The sequence below is a fragment of the Microcebus murinus genome, chromosome 7, assembly GCF_040939455.1.
Source record: "Microcebus murinus isolate Inina chromosome 7, M.murinus_Inina_mat1.0, whole genome shotgun sequence".
NCBI classification, from domain to species: domain Eukaryota; kingdom Metazoa; phylum Chordata; class Mammalia; order Primates; family Cheirogaleidae; genus Microcebus; species Microcebus murinus.
This window is the reverse complement of record NC_134110.1, coordinates 45276475-45292724: the sequence shown is the minus strand read 5'-3', so window position 1 is coordinate 45292724 and position 16250 is coordinate 45276475. Positions and strand designations below refer to the sequence as shown.

The following is a 16250-nucleotide window of genomic DNA, read 5'->3' as shown; positions in this document are numbered from 1 at the left end:
GTGCCTCTATCTGGGATAGATTTAATGAGGGCTGAAAAATATTATCGTCCTGGAAAAATAGGGACAAATTTGTGGATGCAAGATTCTAGCATTCACAAGTTTTCGGCACAATAAATATTTAACAATAAATTCCCTGTGCCTTAGTAATGGAATTTTCTGCTGTTTGGAAACGTTTGCATTCGTTAAGTATTTCTGCTCTTCTGTTTCACATGCGGGTCATACACAAAGGAACGCGATGGATAAGGATCTTTTTGTCCTAGAAGGTTACACTTTAATGTAAGCAGACATCCCTCATATAAACTAAGTTCTAAAAACAAATAATAAATTGTAAATGCTTTTGTAATAACTGCGATTGCACTGCTTTTTGATGCACCTGTTTAGACACTATTGCATTTTATTTTTCGTTTGTTTTGATGGTACAGGCATTTTGAGGAGGAAATGTAAGTGGTTGTGTATAAGATATTGTGACAGAACTTCTCTTTAAAATTATTCTTTTGGGGGAATTTTGGATTTGTGCTAACTGGCTGACATGTACAAATCGGGAGCCTTTCCTGTTTTCTCTCCTTGCTTTAGATTTACTGTATCAAAACTTAACAGATCTTGAGCAGCATGTAGATATATGTACAACATACTGATCTTGAAAGTCTCTGATGGTGAAACTGGAATAGGCCAGATTATGTAACTCTTCAGCCCTTTGAGTTAGTCTATCTTTTCTTTTTCAGATGTCACAGCAGCAAATATTTATCACCTTCTGAAAAGAAGCATTAGTACTTCAGTTAATCCAGAAGATAGTACTTTCCCTGGTAAGCATAACATAAACTTCTTTTTTGGCACAGCATTTGTATTGGAAATTAATTTATTTGGCCACTTGGGAGTACAAGGAAATACTTGTTAACTGTGTACAAGGAGGTAACTAAGGGAATACAAAACTGAAAAAGACATTACCACTTTCTTCCTGATGCTTGAATATCATAAAGGTGTTGTGAAAATTATTCTAGGTTGTTAGCTTGAGTTTTGCTCCCTTTATGAAATTTTCTTGTCCATTATGGCAATATGGGAAGGATTTTTGTTTTGAGTAAAAATGTGTTAATAACGCTCCCACACTGACTTCCTTACCATTTATTTTTTTATGTTCTTAGCTCTTAACTGATTCTCTCCAAAGTAATTCATAATTGCTAAACACAATAGTCTTTTCTTTTTTTTCTTTCTTTTTTTTTTTTGAGACAGAGTCTCACTTTTGTTGCCCTGGCTAGAGTGAGTGCCGTGGCATCAGCCTAGCTCGCAGCAACCTCAAACTCCTGGGCTCAAGCGATCCTCCTGCCTCAGCCTCCCAAGTAGCTGGGACTACAGGCATGCACCACCATGCCCAGCTAATTTTTTGTATATATATATTTTAGTTGGTCAATTAATTTCTTTCTATTTTTAGTAGAGACGGGGTATCGCTCAGGATGGTTTCGAACTCCCAACCTTGAGCAATCCGCCCGCCTTGGCCTCCCAGAGTGCTAGGATTACAGGCGTGAGCCACCGTGCCCGGCCACAATAGTCTTTTCTTTATTCTTCCTGTTTTGACTTTTTGAAGTATTCCACTTTTTTTGACCACTCCTTACTTTGTAAGTATCTTTCCTTCTTTAGCTTCAACTGGCATTATACAATTGTTCTACTTACCTTGATAGTTATCTTCTCTTTTACTTCCTCATCTTGCCCTTTATCTGAGAATGTTCCTTAAAGGTTCAGAAAATGGAGATGCCAAAACAGACTCTTCAACTCCTCTGTCTAGCCAGATTGAACCAACTTACACAGTCTTTGGAAAGGGAATTGTTTTCACTAAAATGACTTACATGGTTTTGTGTTACTCAGTAGTAATTGTGTAGGTATATTTTCAACATCTTTATCGTGGATTTTAATCTGTTTGAAATGATTGAAATAACATGGATTTTGAATTGTGATGAACTAAAGCATAGTATTCATTGAGTAATTTTGCTCTTTAGGCAGATTGTTCTGTTTGAATTTTTAGCTGAGATTTTAAAAAGATCCATAGGTATATAACTTGGATAATGATATTTCAAAATTATATAATTCTTTAAGTTCAGTATGCATGCTATGACATCTGCTTATTTATGATATGCCTTTCTTCTAATAAGTGTAATTTTGTTTTCAAGCCTGTTCAGTGGGTGGTATACCTGGTTCCAAAAAGTGGTTCTTTGCAGTGCAAGCAATATGTGGATTTTATCAGGTAATATAAATTTAAAAATAGCTTTTGGTGAATATCTTTGCTAATATGAAGAATTGCATGAATCCATTATTTAATGCAATCTTTTGATTTATTAGTTTTGTAGTTCTGATTGGCAAGAGATACATTTTGATACCGAAAATGATAAAATTGAAGATGTTCTTCAAACAAATACCGAAGAATATTTGAGTGCTGTTGAGTGTTTTGAAGGAGAAGATAGTAATAGCAGGGAGTCATTATACTTGGCTGAGTATGCTTATTTGCTTTTTATACTTTCTTTACAATATTTAATATTAGACAGTTATTTTAGGTTATGAGGGTGAAGATTTAGAAATTATACTAAGGAAATTCTAATTAATTGAAATTTTCAATTAATTTTGGAAGACATTAGGCAATTTGTGCCTTTTATCTGAATAAATTCTTTAAAATGTAAAAATTGATATCTGAAAATGTTTTATTTCTTAAGCTTGCATAATTTCAGAAATTATAAAAAGTGATATTTTAATTAACATTTTATTTTGTTAAAGATAAATTCTGCCTGATATATTGAATTTTAGGAACTTGAAAAGAAATGTTATTAAATGTTAAAAGCTAGCATTCAAACCAAAGTATTTTTATTTTTCTATTTGAGGCTGAAATGTGTGATTTCTTCGATTTATGTGTATATTCATCTTTTCAGATAACTTTTAAAATCCGTAAAGAGTTTTTTGAGGCTTGTATACATGATTGAGTTCACTTTTAGGTTTTTTGGATTGTAGTCCAGTATATAAGTAGATCCAGGTGACATAAGTTGTGATAATAGTATTTTTCTTCATGATATATCCCATCTCTGACTCATAGTTAATACCTTTCACTTTGGTCTTCCATAATATTTCATGACAGAAAACTGCTTTTGTTATTATTTTAGTATCACATATTGTAATATGTCTGTAAACATCTGCAGACTTAACACATTTCATTTTCTTTTTTTCCAGATGGTACTTATTTGTACCAATTAATGAAGAGAGGCCTTTTTAGAATCAGGGAAAGGTCATTGAACCAGGCATCTGTAGAAGTGGACTTTAGCTATTCGCTTAACTTCTCTGGTTCTTTGTTTTCTCATCCATAAAGTATTGAGGTCCTTTTAGATGATTTCTTAGGTGCTTTCATATACCTGGAAAAGCTTTTATCATTCCATATGTTTTTCCACCACTATTAAAAGACGACAAATATAAAAGTATTTCTGATAAGTGATCTAATAATTATTTCCACAAGAGGGAGCCTGAAAACTAGAGTTTAATATAAAATTCCTTTAGTTTCTTTTTTTTTCTTCTATATTTCATGCATTCTATGAGAAATGCCTTAAGTTTCTTAGGCAATTGTGGATTTATAATAAAGGGTTTAAGTACCGTTATGCTATATAATAAACTATTCTGAAAAAAAATTTCATCATATGGATAAAACAGGTTTTAAAGAATCTGAAGAGGGTGACATAGTCCTTAGTCAGAATTGTTAAGTGCTATTCAGAGAAAAGTCATATTTTTCTTTATTAAATAGTTAGCATTTCCTTACTTCTAGGACTCAGAAAAATGTTTGGCCTATTAAGATTTATATTTAATATACTAATATAATTTATGGAGTTTTATTCTCTTTTATTTGTTAGGTGTGGGTAAGAACTTGTACTCAGGGTTTGAATCATGGCTTTCATACATACTAGTTATGTAACTTTAGGCAAGTAAAGGGAGATAATAATATTATCTACTACTGATATAATATTATCAGTAGTACCTCATGGGATTGTCATTAGGATCAAATGAGATAGTGCATCTAAGATACTTAACAGTGTCTGGCACAGGGATGCTTTTAGTTAATATTATTGTGATTATATGTAATGTGTATTTGTGGATTTTTTTTCTAACTTACCCTTTTATTTTAGTCTTTATGAAGAATCTGCAGAAAATTTACATCAGTTATCAGACAAGCTTCCTGCTCCTGGTAATATTTTATGACTGCTTTCAATAGTTTGTATCTTACTTTACACATTTTATGAGTGAGTGATGAATTCATTCTATGCTAACCTTGAAATTCAAAATGAAAAATAATTTCTTAATTAAAGTTGATACAGAATATACTCCGTTATTTTAATAAAGTATATTTCTGAGACATTACGGTTCCGTCCATTGTTTTCATTCAGTTAGACAAAAATTAGATCTTAGAAAATTAAATACCCATATCTGTTTTCCTTACTTAGTTATCACTGAAGAAGAATCTCTCTACTATATACCATTATTTTCCAGAGTATGTTCTATAGACTACTAGTCCTATAAACAACTCCTGGAAAAAGGGATTCTTTAACCTAGATAATTTGGATAACATTCTCTTGTGATGAAGTTAGTATACATATTATCAAATGGAATGTCATACAGTAAAAGAAGCCCTTGATTCAACATTTTTCTACAAAACCCATTTTTTTCCTCTAATGGAAAGCATATTTTGTGAAATACTGTATCATAATATTCTTAAAACTTTTTAAATCTTTAACTTTTGTTTTAATCAAGCAGCTGTTGTCTAAAATTTAATATAATTGGCATCCACAAATAAGTTTGAAGAGCATTCTTTTCTGAATATTTTCGTTATTGAAGGTCATTATTGAGTAATTATTTGTTGTGTCTATTATATGTCATGCATTGTACTAGGAGCTGAGTATATAATGAGAGTAAAGCATATGTGGTTACCATAAAGGACATTGTAGCTTACAGTCTAATGCCTATACTCAAGGAGATCATATTTAATACAAAAGTCCCACATGGAAAATAACTGAATACGTTGGTAAATATCTCAATATTTTAAATGAGATGTTTTAAGTTCAAAGTATGCATTGAAATATTACATATAATTGCTGTTTTGGTGAATTGGAGTACTTTCATTATCAAATTTATATTTGGTTTCTGTTTCATTTTGATTTTTCTGGTGCTTCAGTAAATTTATAAATGTTTGTGAAGTTATTCTTTCTTAAGATCCAATGATGTCAGTATAATTGGGTTTTCTGAGTATTTTATTGTCCTTTTAAAAGAGAAATCATTTATTTGAACATTAAGATTTTGTTATCCTTTTGGTTAACAAAATTAAGTTGTAGGAAAATATAGTGGAATTGCACAGGCTTTTTTCCCTCTGTGGAGTACAGTACCATTGATGATCTTGAGAGTGAGTGATGTATATAATTAACCACTGCTTCAGAATTGGCAAGTAATTATGATGTAGTTCATTGTTTTCTAGCATATGCTAGCTATTTCAAGATAATATGGCTTTAAATTAAATGAACACTTTAAAATTTTGAATTTCTATAGATGTATATTGTTTTAAAGTATTTCAGAAATTCAAGTTAAAATTCTTTATCTTCTAAGTAAACATAAAATTCAATTGCTCAGGGCACTATTTTGAGACATTGCAGATCTAACATTATTTAAAAATACAAAAATGCTTTTTTTTTCTCTTTTTAGGTAGAGCAATGATAGATATAATACTATTGCCATCTGACAAAGATCCTCCAAAATGGAAAGACTGTTTACCTACTATAGGAGCATTAAAACATTTAAAGGAATGGTATTCAGCAAAAATTACCATAGCAGGAAATCATTGTGAAATGTAAGCTTCTTTGTTCATATCTCATTATTGTCTGTTTTCACAATTGACATGGTATTCTGTTTTTTAGACTCAGCATTTGAAAATTATTGAAATGTGACAAAATAAAATTTTATGTTTTACTTGTGATTGGAGATTTCTTGAGAAAAAGCTAGATTTTTCTTATTTTATATTTATGTTTCTGGGATGTGTAAGTTTTTAGTAAATGTCATCAATCCTGTTTTACAACCATTAGTGAGCATTCATTCTGCAAACACACTGTGTGCTTTTGAATGTGGATGTACTATACACTGGATTTGTAATGTCATATTTGTGTTTTTTGTTTCATGCTAATATAGAAATAAATATACACTGTATTTTACAATATTTTAGTAAGATTAATTGTATATTAGTTTTAATCCTTAAATAGGTGTTGAGATTAGATTTGTTATATTAACTTAATGATTTTGTTTTCATTCAGTAAGTGTTTATTGAGCACTAACTTTATAACAAGCATAGAAATAGATGAGGGCAAATTAAGAAGGTGAGAAGACATTATCTTTTTCATTGAAGTGCAAGGAGAAACAGGAATGCTAATGGTCAAGATAGTTTGTGATAACTGTTATTACAGAGTTTCATACAAAACTGTACGGGAATAGTTCAGGAAAGCAATTCTCTTACTCTTTTTGAAGATAAGGAACCGACATTCAGTCTGTGTGTGTGTGTGTGTGTGTGTAGTCTGACTCATTAAGCTAGTAATAAGTGAAAAGTGTATTTCTTTATCCATAGTACTAAAGATAATTACTCTTAATTCGTGAGGATGTTGAAATTCAATGAACATGTGACAGCAGCTCACTCAGAGACTGATTAATGGGTTTGCCAAAATATTAATAGGAAAAAAATAGCCATATGAACTTTGTAGTTTTGTCTTCTAGGCTTGTAGTTAGGCATACTCATTAAATCTAAATAAAATATAATATCCCATATTTAATTATGATAATCTTTTTTTATAGAAATTGTCAGAAAATTGTGGAATACCTTTCTGCTAATGTTGTATCAGTAGAAGATCTCAGAAATGTTATTGACTCAAAGGAATTATGGAGGGGAAAGATACAGATATGGGAAAGAAAGGTAAATGGATTACTCAGTTATCACAGTTTGCACAGCAGGCCTTTCAACTTTATTTACAACACAGATATTTAAATCTTAATGAAAATGTACCTCATAAAGATGTTCTAGAATAGTACTAAGTAGAACTTGTGATAATGGAAATGTTCTGTATCTGTGCTGATACAGTAGTCCACAAGCTACATGTTACTACTGAATACTTTTTATGTGAATAGTTCAACTGATGAACTGAATTTTTAATTTTGTTTGGTTTTTATGAATTTTAAATAGTCATTGTGATTATGTTTTGGGCACGGCTGTTTTAGAATGTAACATTCTTTTTTTTAATTTATTTTTTAGTTTCAGAATATTATGGGATACAAACACTTTGGTTACATATATTGTCTTTGCACTGCCAAAGTCAGAACTATAAGCATACCTATCCCCTAGACAATAATATTCCTTTAAAACATAGAATTTGACATTGTTTGAGTTCATGTTGTTTATCCAAATAGCTTTATTTTATTGCATGTGTAAACTACAAAAAAAAATTCTTAGAGTATGTTGTCATACCTATAATACTACCTTAGGTAATCTCTTAGCTCTCTGATTTTGAATAATTTTTTTAACCTTATTAGACCCCATATTTCTCAACTATCAGATGAGAGTATTAGGTGGACCCTTCTAGTCCTAAATTTCCGTGAGGCTCAGATTCCATTTTGGCATCTCTTGCTATGAAAGAATAATGTGTTTGGTGGTTTTAATAAGTTATGTCCATTTTATAATACGTACTCCTAATAATTTATGTATTTTTGTAGATAGGCAAAACTAAAGCAAGAAATTTTTTTTTTTTTTTTTTTTTTTGAGACAGAGTCTCGCTTTGTTGCCCAGGCTAGAGTGAGTGCCGTGGCATCAGCCTAGCTCACAGCAACCTCAAACTCTTGGGCTCAAGTGATCCTTCTGTCTCAGCCTCCCGGGTAGCTGGGACTACAGGCATGCGCCACCATGCCCGGCTAATTTTTTTATATATATATCAGTTGGCCAATTAATTTCTTTCTATTTATAGTAGAGACGGGGTCTCGCTCTTGCTCAGGCTGGTTTTGAACTCCTGACCTTGAGCAATCCGCCCGCCTCGGCCTCCCAAGAGCTAGGATTACAGGCGTGAGCCACAGCGCCCGGCCAAGAAATTTTTTTAATGTTTGTTTAGGGTGGCATGGCAGCATGCGTAGGCCCTTGTGTTCCTCTAAAGTTTTTTTGTGCTAATTACTAGACATTTTTTCCCTTTCTAATTCATCCTTAATAATGGTTTAATAAGATCTCTAATTAGACAACAGGAATTAATGTGGCTGGATCTGTCTTATTGATTTGCACGTTGGCTTATCCTAATCTCAAGAAAGTTAAATCTTCAGGTGAACTTTCTCTGTAAGTATTTTAATATAGAAAAGTGTACATAGCCAATTGGGAGAGTAGAAGATACAATTTGCTAGAATTGCTTTTGTATACATTTTTTGAAACTGCATGGCAAAGTTCTTTTTTTGTGATTCTTTTATTCTTATGAATAGGAAATTAAATTATCCATATCTCCACGGGATGCATTTAGAACTTGAAATCACTTTTTTTGGTGAAGAATAACTTTTTAGCCAAGAGGCATTATAGTGATTATCGATATAGATTCTAGAGTTATATTGCCTACAATCAAATTCCAGCTCTTTTCTTTCTAGTTTTGTGTGACATGTTGAGTAATGCTTCATCAACAACATATATTGAAAGCAAACTATGTGTGAGACATGGTACTAAGAATCTGGTAATGAATTATACAGACAGCTTCTGTCTTTGCGTAGCTTATGGATTGGTGGAAAGCCAAATATTGAAAAATGCAAAAGAGGTATTTGGTCCTGTGGTTGCATAGAATGGTCTTAGCATACTCTTGGTAGCTGGTGAAGGGTTAAAGAGAGCTTTTCATGAATAATTGATGTGTAAGTTGAACTAGAAAGGATGTATGTATACCTAAATGTAAAAACCACACTTTGAACTGAGGAATCAAAAATAAATTTATACATGGCTTTCCCCTCAACTTTTACATTATAATAAGATGTATTAATTTTTATAGCATTATTCATGATGGTTGTAACTGTGTTCTCTTGGTTTCTTTTCAGTTTGGATTTGAAATTAGTTTTCCTGAATTTTGTTTAAAGGGAGTCACACCTAAGAATTTTAGTACATCTAATTTAAATACTGGCTTTCTTGCCAAAAAGATAATACCATTAAAGGATAAGAATATTTTGCCAAAGGTAATTGTGTTTAATTTTTATTATAGTCATTCATTTGTATGTATTTTTGTTTCTATAAAATATGTTTGAATCTTGAATTAATAATACTAATATATGTACTTAAGTATGCTTACTAGCATAATTTTTGATATAATTAATTACATAAGTTACACTGTGTTATCAGCATTAAATGTTGGTGAAACTGTCATTGTTTTAGGTTTTTTAAAATATGTGATTATAGGCCAGGCACAGTGGCTCATGCCTGTAATCCTAGCACCCTGGGAGGCCGGGATGGGCAGGTTGCTCAAGGTGAGGAGTTCGAAACCGGCCTGAGTAAGAGTGAGACTCTGTCTCTACTAAAAATAGGAAGAAATTAATTGGCCAACTAAAAATATATAGAAAAAATTAGCCAGGCATGGTAGTGCATGCCTGTAGTCCCAGCTACTCAGGAGGCTGAGGCAGTAGGATCGCTAGAGCCCAGGAGTTGAAGGTTGCTGTGAGCTAGGCTGGTGCCACGGCACTCTAACCCGGGCAACAGAGTGAGACTCAAAAAAAAAAATGTGATTATAGTAACTTTAAATCAGGATAGGCCTGAAACCACCTTTGGTTTTGATTTTACTACATGACCTTTCTAATATCCGTTTGGAGAGAATATGACATAGTAGAAAGAGCTTTAATGTTAGGTAGACCTTGGTTTGGAACCTGACTCTGTCACTTGTGTGGTATTGGATATAATCTTGGGTAGATTGATTAACTCATTTATGAAGTGGGGGCAACAATAGCACACTTATCTTACAAAGTTATGAGGATTAAATGAGCTAAGAGAATAACATCTGACACAGTACCTGACATATGCTTAATTTGCAGTGCAATAAGTATTATCATTCATATCTCTTATAGATGTTCTCTTAAAATACAAGTAATCATAAAATATAATAGGAAAGCATTCAGTTGGCTTTTTAACATTGGAGAAATAACATAAGAGATATTTATATGGAAGCACTTTAAAAATCTACCTTAAAAGATCCAGTGTAAGAATGTGCAAAACATAGTGGTTGTGAAGTTATAAGAATGTCAAATTGATGGTTAATATTTTCTGATCAAAGGGTGGTGCAATAAAGGGCATAATTTCTGATGTGAACTCATTCCCAATATTTGTTTAGATTTGCTTAAGTTACTTAAATTAGTAACTTACTATGCCATCCTTCATGGGAATATTAAATTCTTTTGTAAAGATTAGAACCATAAGATTCTAATGGTTGAATGGTTGAAGAGAAGGTTCTCTTCAAGTATGAATAATATATCTTAATTTTTGCTGCTATTGAAGAGAATCTTAGGGTATAACCTCTTCAATAAATTTAAGATTTTTCTTCTGTCTCTCTGTATATGTATATACACACACATACACCCACACACACTAAGTGTATGTATATGTGCATATGTCTATATATGCTATATATGCACATAATCACATATAGTGAAATTACTCAGCTTTTTGCATATCTAAAACTGTGTATAGCTTCTTCAAGATGTGTTCTCTTTCCTTTGCCCTTCATGTGAAGCACTATAACTCTAACTATTGAAATAACTGCTTTACTAGATAGATCACTGATTTAGTTTTAGGCGTTACCCAAAGAAGTGCAGTACTGACATTTTATTTCTCTGAATGGAGCTTTCTATGTTAGTTAGCACATGATTGACTTCACTATCTTTCTCTTTAATTTCTTCAGTCTTTTCTGCAGAATTTTTTTTTTTCTTTTTTGGTCTCAGTGTAACACCTGAGTTCATCCTGGAGTGTCTTTTCTTTTTCTTTTCCAGCCCTGCTATCCTACCTGCTGAGGTTGGATGCTAATTTGTCTTCAACTCTCTTGGATTACCTGTCTGTCTTGCTGAAGATAAACAGCAAAATCGAGCACCCTTGTTGTCTGTTTCTTGCCTCTTTCTATACTTATTTTCTCTTGTTAAAACTCTTTCTGGTTACTGAAAGATCTCTATATTTATCTCTCTACTCTGGAAGGTAGTATTGAAAGAAATTCTTGTCTGCTATGGAGGATTAAATGTTTGGCTTGTATAATGTATAAAAAGTTGCCTTTTAAGGTCCATTTTAAAGTTTTTTTCTCTTAGTCACTTAATTATTTACTGTCATTTAATTTATAATATTTAATGTATTATATAATTTTAATTTCTTTTTTAGGTTTTCCATTATTACGGCCTTGCTTTGGAATTTGTGCAGATGGTAAAATTATCAGATCTGCCCTCCTGCTATATGTCAGACATTGAATTTGAGTTGTATCCTTTCATTTGCTTGTTCCTTTTAGATTACATTTTTGTATGTTCTGGTATTTATGTAAATATATTAATATGTGTTAAGTGTACACTTATTTTTATTTCATTGTATTTATTGTTTTAATGTTGATGTCCAAGTAGGCTGCCAGACTCCTTATTGTTGGATTTGCTGAGGAAGGAATTTCTTGCTTTTCCCATATCTTGGATCCTAAACCTATCCTATCAGAAATATTTCTCCCTAGGCAAGCACCTTTATTTTCATGCAGTATTTATTATTTGTTGTGGGTAGGGCTCTGAAGTAATACCAGAAGTGATTGAACCTTGGTTCTTTAATGCAGTTATAATGTTCTCTGCCTGCGCATAGAACCAATCCTACTGTCTCATCTTATCTATCATTAACTGAAACTCTGTCCTTCCCACCATATACATATTTTATGTGTTTTCTTCATAACTTTGCTATTATTTTACTCAGTGTTTAATGCTTTTTGAAAATAACTTATTTTCTGAAATCTAGAATGTGTCTTCATGACTTCTCTATTTTTCTTGATATGTTTTTGCTGAAGAAGTCTATAACTGCAGTATGTTATAGCATATAACAAGCACTCAATAAATATTGTAGGATGAATGACTTTGTAGTATATTAGCTCAAACCAAAATGCTCATTATTTTCTTCTTACAAATTCCTTTCTGCAGAAAAGATAACATTTACAAAGGCATAGGAGAACTTCACTCAGCTGAGAACTGTTTGTAGTTTACCATCACTAAACAGTGTTTTGATTTTGGGGGTGGAGAGAGTTGCTAAGAGATCAGATTGTAGAGCCTTTTCAGATTGATCAAATCCTAAAAGACCTCATATATCATAATTGGGAGTTAAATTCCATCCTAAAGATGATGAGAACCCATAAAAGGATTATAAACCAGGAAGTAGCTCAATCAGAAGTAAATTTTAGATCATGCTGGTAGGATTTTGAAAACCTTAGTAGAGCTTGAACTAAAGAAGTGGCATTTGGAATGGAGAGCCACGAAAAAGTGCATAAAATCTACAAAACATCACAATTTATTACATACAGGAAGCCTGAGAAGGCCAGAGGAATGTAGGTGATCCCCTATGTTAAAATTGGTGCCACTAGTTATGATAGCATGAAAAGAAGAGCACTTTTCGTAGAAGGAGAGAAATTCAAGTTTGGGTAGTTTGACTAGTAATATATAATAGGTAGTTTTTAAAAATTTTTATCCATTTTACATTACTGTTTAGAATCATGTAGCCAGCATGCTACCTGGCAATATAACTGCAGGTGTTAGTTTCAGATATAAACTATTATCAATCCTTCTTTTCTCTTCATCTATTAGCAGCTTGTAGGTCAGAAGCTAGATAACATTTGACATAATTGTCCCATATTAGAATCATGCCATAGTCCAGCAGTTTTCAAACTGTCTTCTAAGGAAAATCTAGAACTTAGAGAAAGCTCTTTGGGTAATGGATTGGAAGATAAGTTGAGTAGGCATGGCTCTGGGCCCTTTCTGACTACAACCAGAGCAGCACCTCTTCTCTCTTTTCTAAATATTGGGCTTCCAGGTAAGATTTACTTGCAGAAAGCTGTCTGCATCATAAAGTTTTGAAAAGCATACTTTAAACTGTTTTCATGGTACTACCTCACATTTAGATATTTGACTATTTGTTTTGAAATAAAATTCATTATCCTTTTTATTGCTGTTTTAAGAAAAGTTCAACTTGCAAAAAAAAAAAATGTTCTCCCTCAAGTACTTCTGGAATAGGCAGAGGACTTCATAGTATTGCTACTCATTACTTATAGGGTAGGGAGGAGGGAGGAATGTTAGGAATTTGTAGAGAAAAAGAGTAAATTTATAAACTTATGAAATGTTCGAATGTTTCTTCTGCTGTCAACATAATTGATATAAGCACAAGTCAGCTGATATATCTTTTTATATACTTAAGTACTACCACATATACTACCACATATATGTAGAAATATGCAACATGTTTTGAGCTCTCTTTTAAGAATGTATCTGGAAGAATTTTTAAAAATATGCCTAAGAACAGAACATCTTGTATAAAAAGAAATGGGTGTTGGTTGGAAATAAACACTTGCATAATGTTCTTGAAGTTTTATTCAGAAGCTACAGGTTTTACAAATTTTATGTTCTGATAGTTTATAGTACTGCTATTCATAGAAGTATTTCTTAGTATATTTTCAGAATCAAATAGAAAAATAATTATTCTTAAGGAAAGGAATAATTGTTAATTCATACAATTAAATTTTTTAATAAATGAATTCACACAACTTGTGAAAGAATTAAAATAATCAAACTTATTTTAGGAAGTAAATTGTTTCAGAGTTACCATTCTGTCATTTCCTTAACTCCTTAGTACAGAGGATTGACAAAAAACAGTACCAAACAGAATTCTATGTTGCTATTGGAGCAGATTTCTTCTCTGTGTGGCAAGGTATAGAGGGGTTTTTTTTGGTTTTTGATCGTAGCCAAAAGGCTGAGAAGTGATTTTTTTTTGTTTTTTTAAGGATGTGTAATAAAAGGAAATGTAGGTTATTCATCTGTTTTTGCTTGATAACTTGGTTTCCTTAATATAATGTGACATGATTTTGGTACTAATTCATATTAAGACATTTTGGACTTTTCATAATAACTCTTAAAAGTACTCTGCAGACAAAGTGACGTTTTGTTTTTAGAAGAGATTTTCAGAGATAAGCTTTCTGACTTGTGATTGCTTTAAAGTTTTAAAATTTTACAACACTTTATTGTTAACCTATTCCAACATCTGATTTCATTTCTGTGAGAAGACATTAATATTCCTGCATTATTATTTTTTTTTTTTTTGAGACAGAGTCTCGCTTTGTTGTCCAGGCTAGAGTGAGTGCCGTGGCGTCAGCCTAGCTCACAGCAACCTCAAACTCCCGGGCTCAAGTGATCCTTCTGCCTCAGCCTCCCGAGTAGCTGGGATTACAGGCATGCGCCACCATGCCCGGCTAATTTTTTATATATATATCAGTTGGCCAATTAATTTCTTTCTATTTATAGTAGAGACGGGGTCTCGCTCTTGCTCAGGCTGGTTTTGAACTCCTGACCTTGAGCAATCCGCCCGCCTCGGCCTCCCAAGAGCTAGGATTACAGGCGTGAGCCACAGCGCCCGGCATATTTTTTTTTTTTTTTATGGTAGGGCAGGGGTTGGAAGTGAGAAAAACTTCTAAAGCTTCATTAAATTATCATTTGAGAGTTTTCAGTTTTTCTTAATTTCAATGATGTTTAGAGATTTGTAGGTATTTTAACAGTTATTATGTATATAATGATATGATAAAATTGGTATAGTTTTACGTTTTTTAATTACAGTACAAAGGATTTTAAGTGGAAACATCTATCTAAAGTCAAGTGCAGCTTTTAATATGAAAAAGTTTGACTTTCTTTCTGTTTATCCAACTATTATGTTTCTATGTAAACAATTTTCAATGCATGAAATATTCATTGGCAGTATGTATGTAACATTTTCTTATTGCTTTAACAACAAATAGACTATTATCAAACAATCCTACTGGGAGAAAATAATTATTGTAATTATAGCAGTTTTCCTATGGTGCTATAATCAAATCTTGTTTATAATTCTATTAGAAAACTGATATAGTAAAGGAAATGCGATTTTGTCCTTAAGATGGTTGACTAGATGGTAACTTAAAATTTTGGCTTCCAGCCTCTTTTTCCATAAATTTAACAGTCTTTTGAATAATGCGCCAAAGTATTTATTTGATGAGATAGCCTTTGAACAAATGATAACCCTGGCTTTCATCGTCTAAGAATATCTAATGTGCTAGATTTTGACATTTTAAAATTTATCTTCTATTATTTATCCAGTTGTAGAAGATATTTATCTTCTACATATATCCAGTTGTGTGCTAGGGACTATATTAGATATTGGGGACCCAGTAATGAATCATACAGATGAAGCTTCTATCCCTGTGGATCTTAAATTGTGATGGACAAGTAGAAAATAAATAACTGTAGGTATAATAAGAACTATGAAGTATGAAGAAAATAAACAGACTGAGGTGGGGCATAAAGTGGGAGAACCTACTTTAAATAGAGATTAATAAGACCATACGTTTCTATAGAACTATTTGCATAAAAAGTTTTATGAATTAGTATAGTTGAAAAAAGTATACTAAGAAAAGAAAATACTTTGCTCCTAGTTTAACCCAAATAGCTAAGTAGTTCTCTATCTAACCCTATTTAGTGATTTGATCTTTTGGAGCCTCTTTATTCTAAGAAATGATAAATGTTATTTATCATTTATATTAATCATCTCACCATAATTATCAAATAGGAAAGGAAAATGGTATAGTAGAAAGTCTTAAGTAGGAGAACACATACATTAGAAAACTTGGGTTTAATTTCTAGCTCTGCCACTTACTGGCTTATAGCTTTTTCAATTGTAAACTGGAAATATAATCATCCTGTGTTACTTATTTCAGAGTTATAATGAAAATCAAACTGGAATATATTTTTTAAACTACTAAGTATGATATAAATGATGGTTGCTAGCTAATTTTTATTATTTTTGAAGTTTATGTGACCCCAATCATTGACACACATATGTGAAACAGTTTCTTTAAAAGTATAAAGCACCAGATATTCTCTAGGTAATTCAAAGATATGATTAATTTGTAGAAATTTTATAGTGAAGTTTGTAGAAATTTTATGGAGATATTTCAAGTTAAAATAAGATACAT

At 32.0% G+C, this 16250-nt stretch overlaps 1 protein-coding gene across 1 annotated transcript in view; it reads left to right on the top strand.

Annotated features, from left to right (window-relative positions):
- MTBP (MDM2 binding protein) overlaps positions 1-16250 on the top strand; it is a 60500-nt gene that overhangs the window by 409 nt on the left and 43841 nt on the right. Inside the window, exons 2-10 of the mRNA XM_012753813.3 lie at positions 723-803; positions 2160-2233; positions 2329-2480; positions 4146-4204; positions 5710-5854; positions 6844-6961; positions 9094-9228; positions 11402-11496; positions 13888-13960. Coding sequence (XP_012609267.3) covers positions 723-803; positions 2160-2233; positions 2329-2480; positions 4146-4204; positions 5710-5854; positions 6844-6961; positions 9094-9228; positions 11402-11496; positions 13888-13960 — 932 coding nt within the window. The remainder of the gene's footprint in view (positions 1-722; positions 804-2159; positions 2234-2328; positions 2481-4145; positions 4205-5709; positions 5855-6843; positions 6962-9093; positions 9229-11401; positions 11497-13887; positions 13961-16250) is intronic.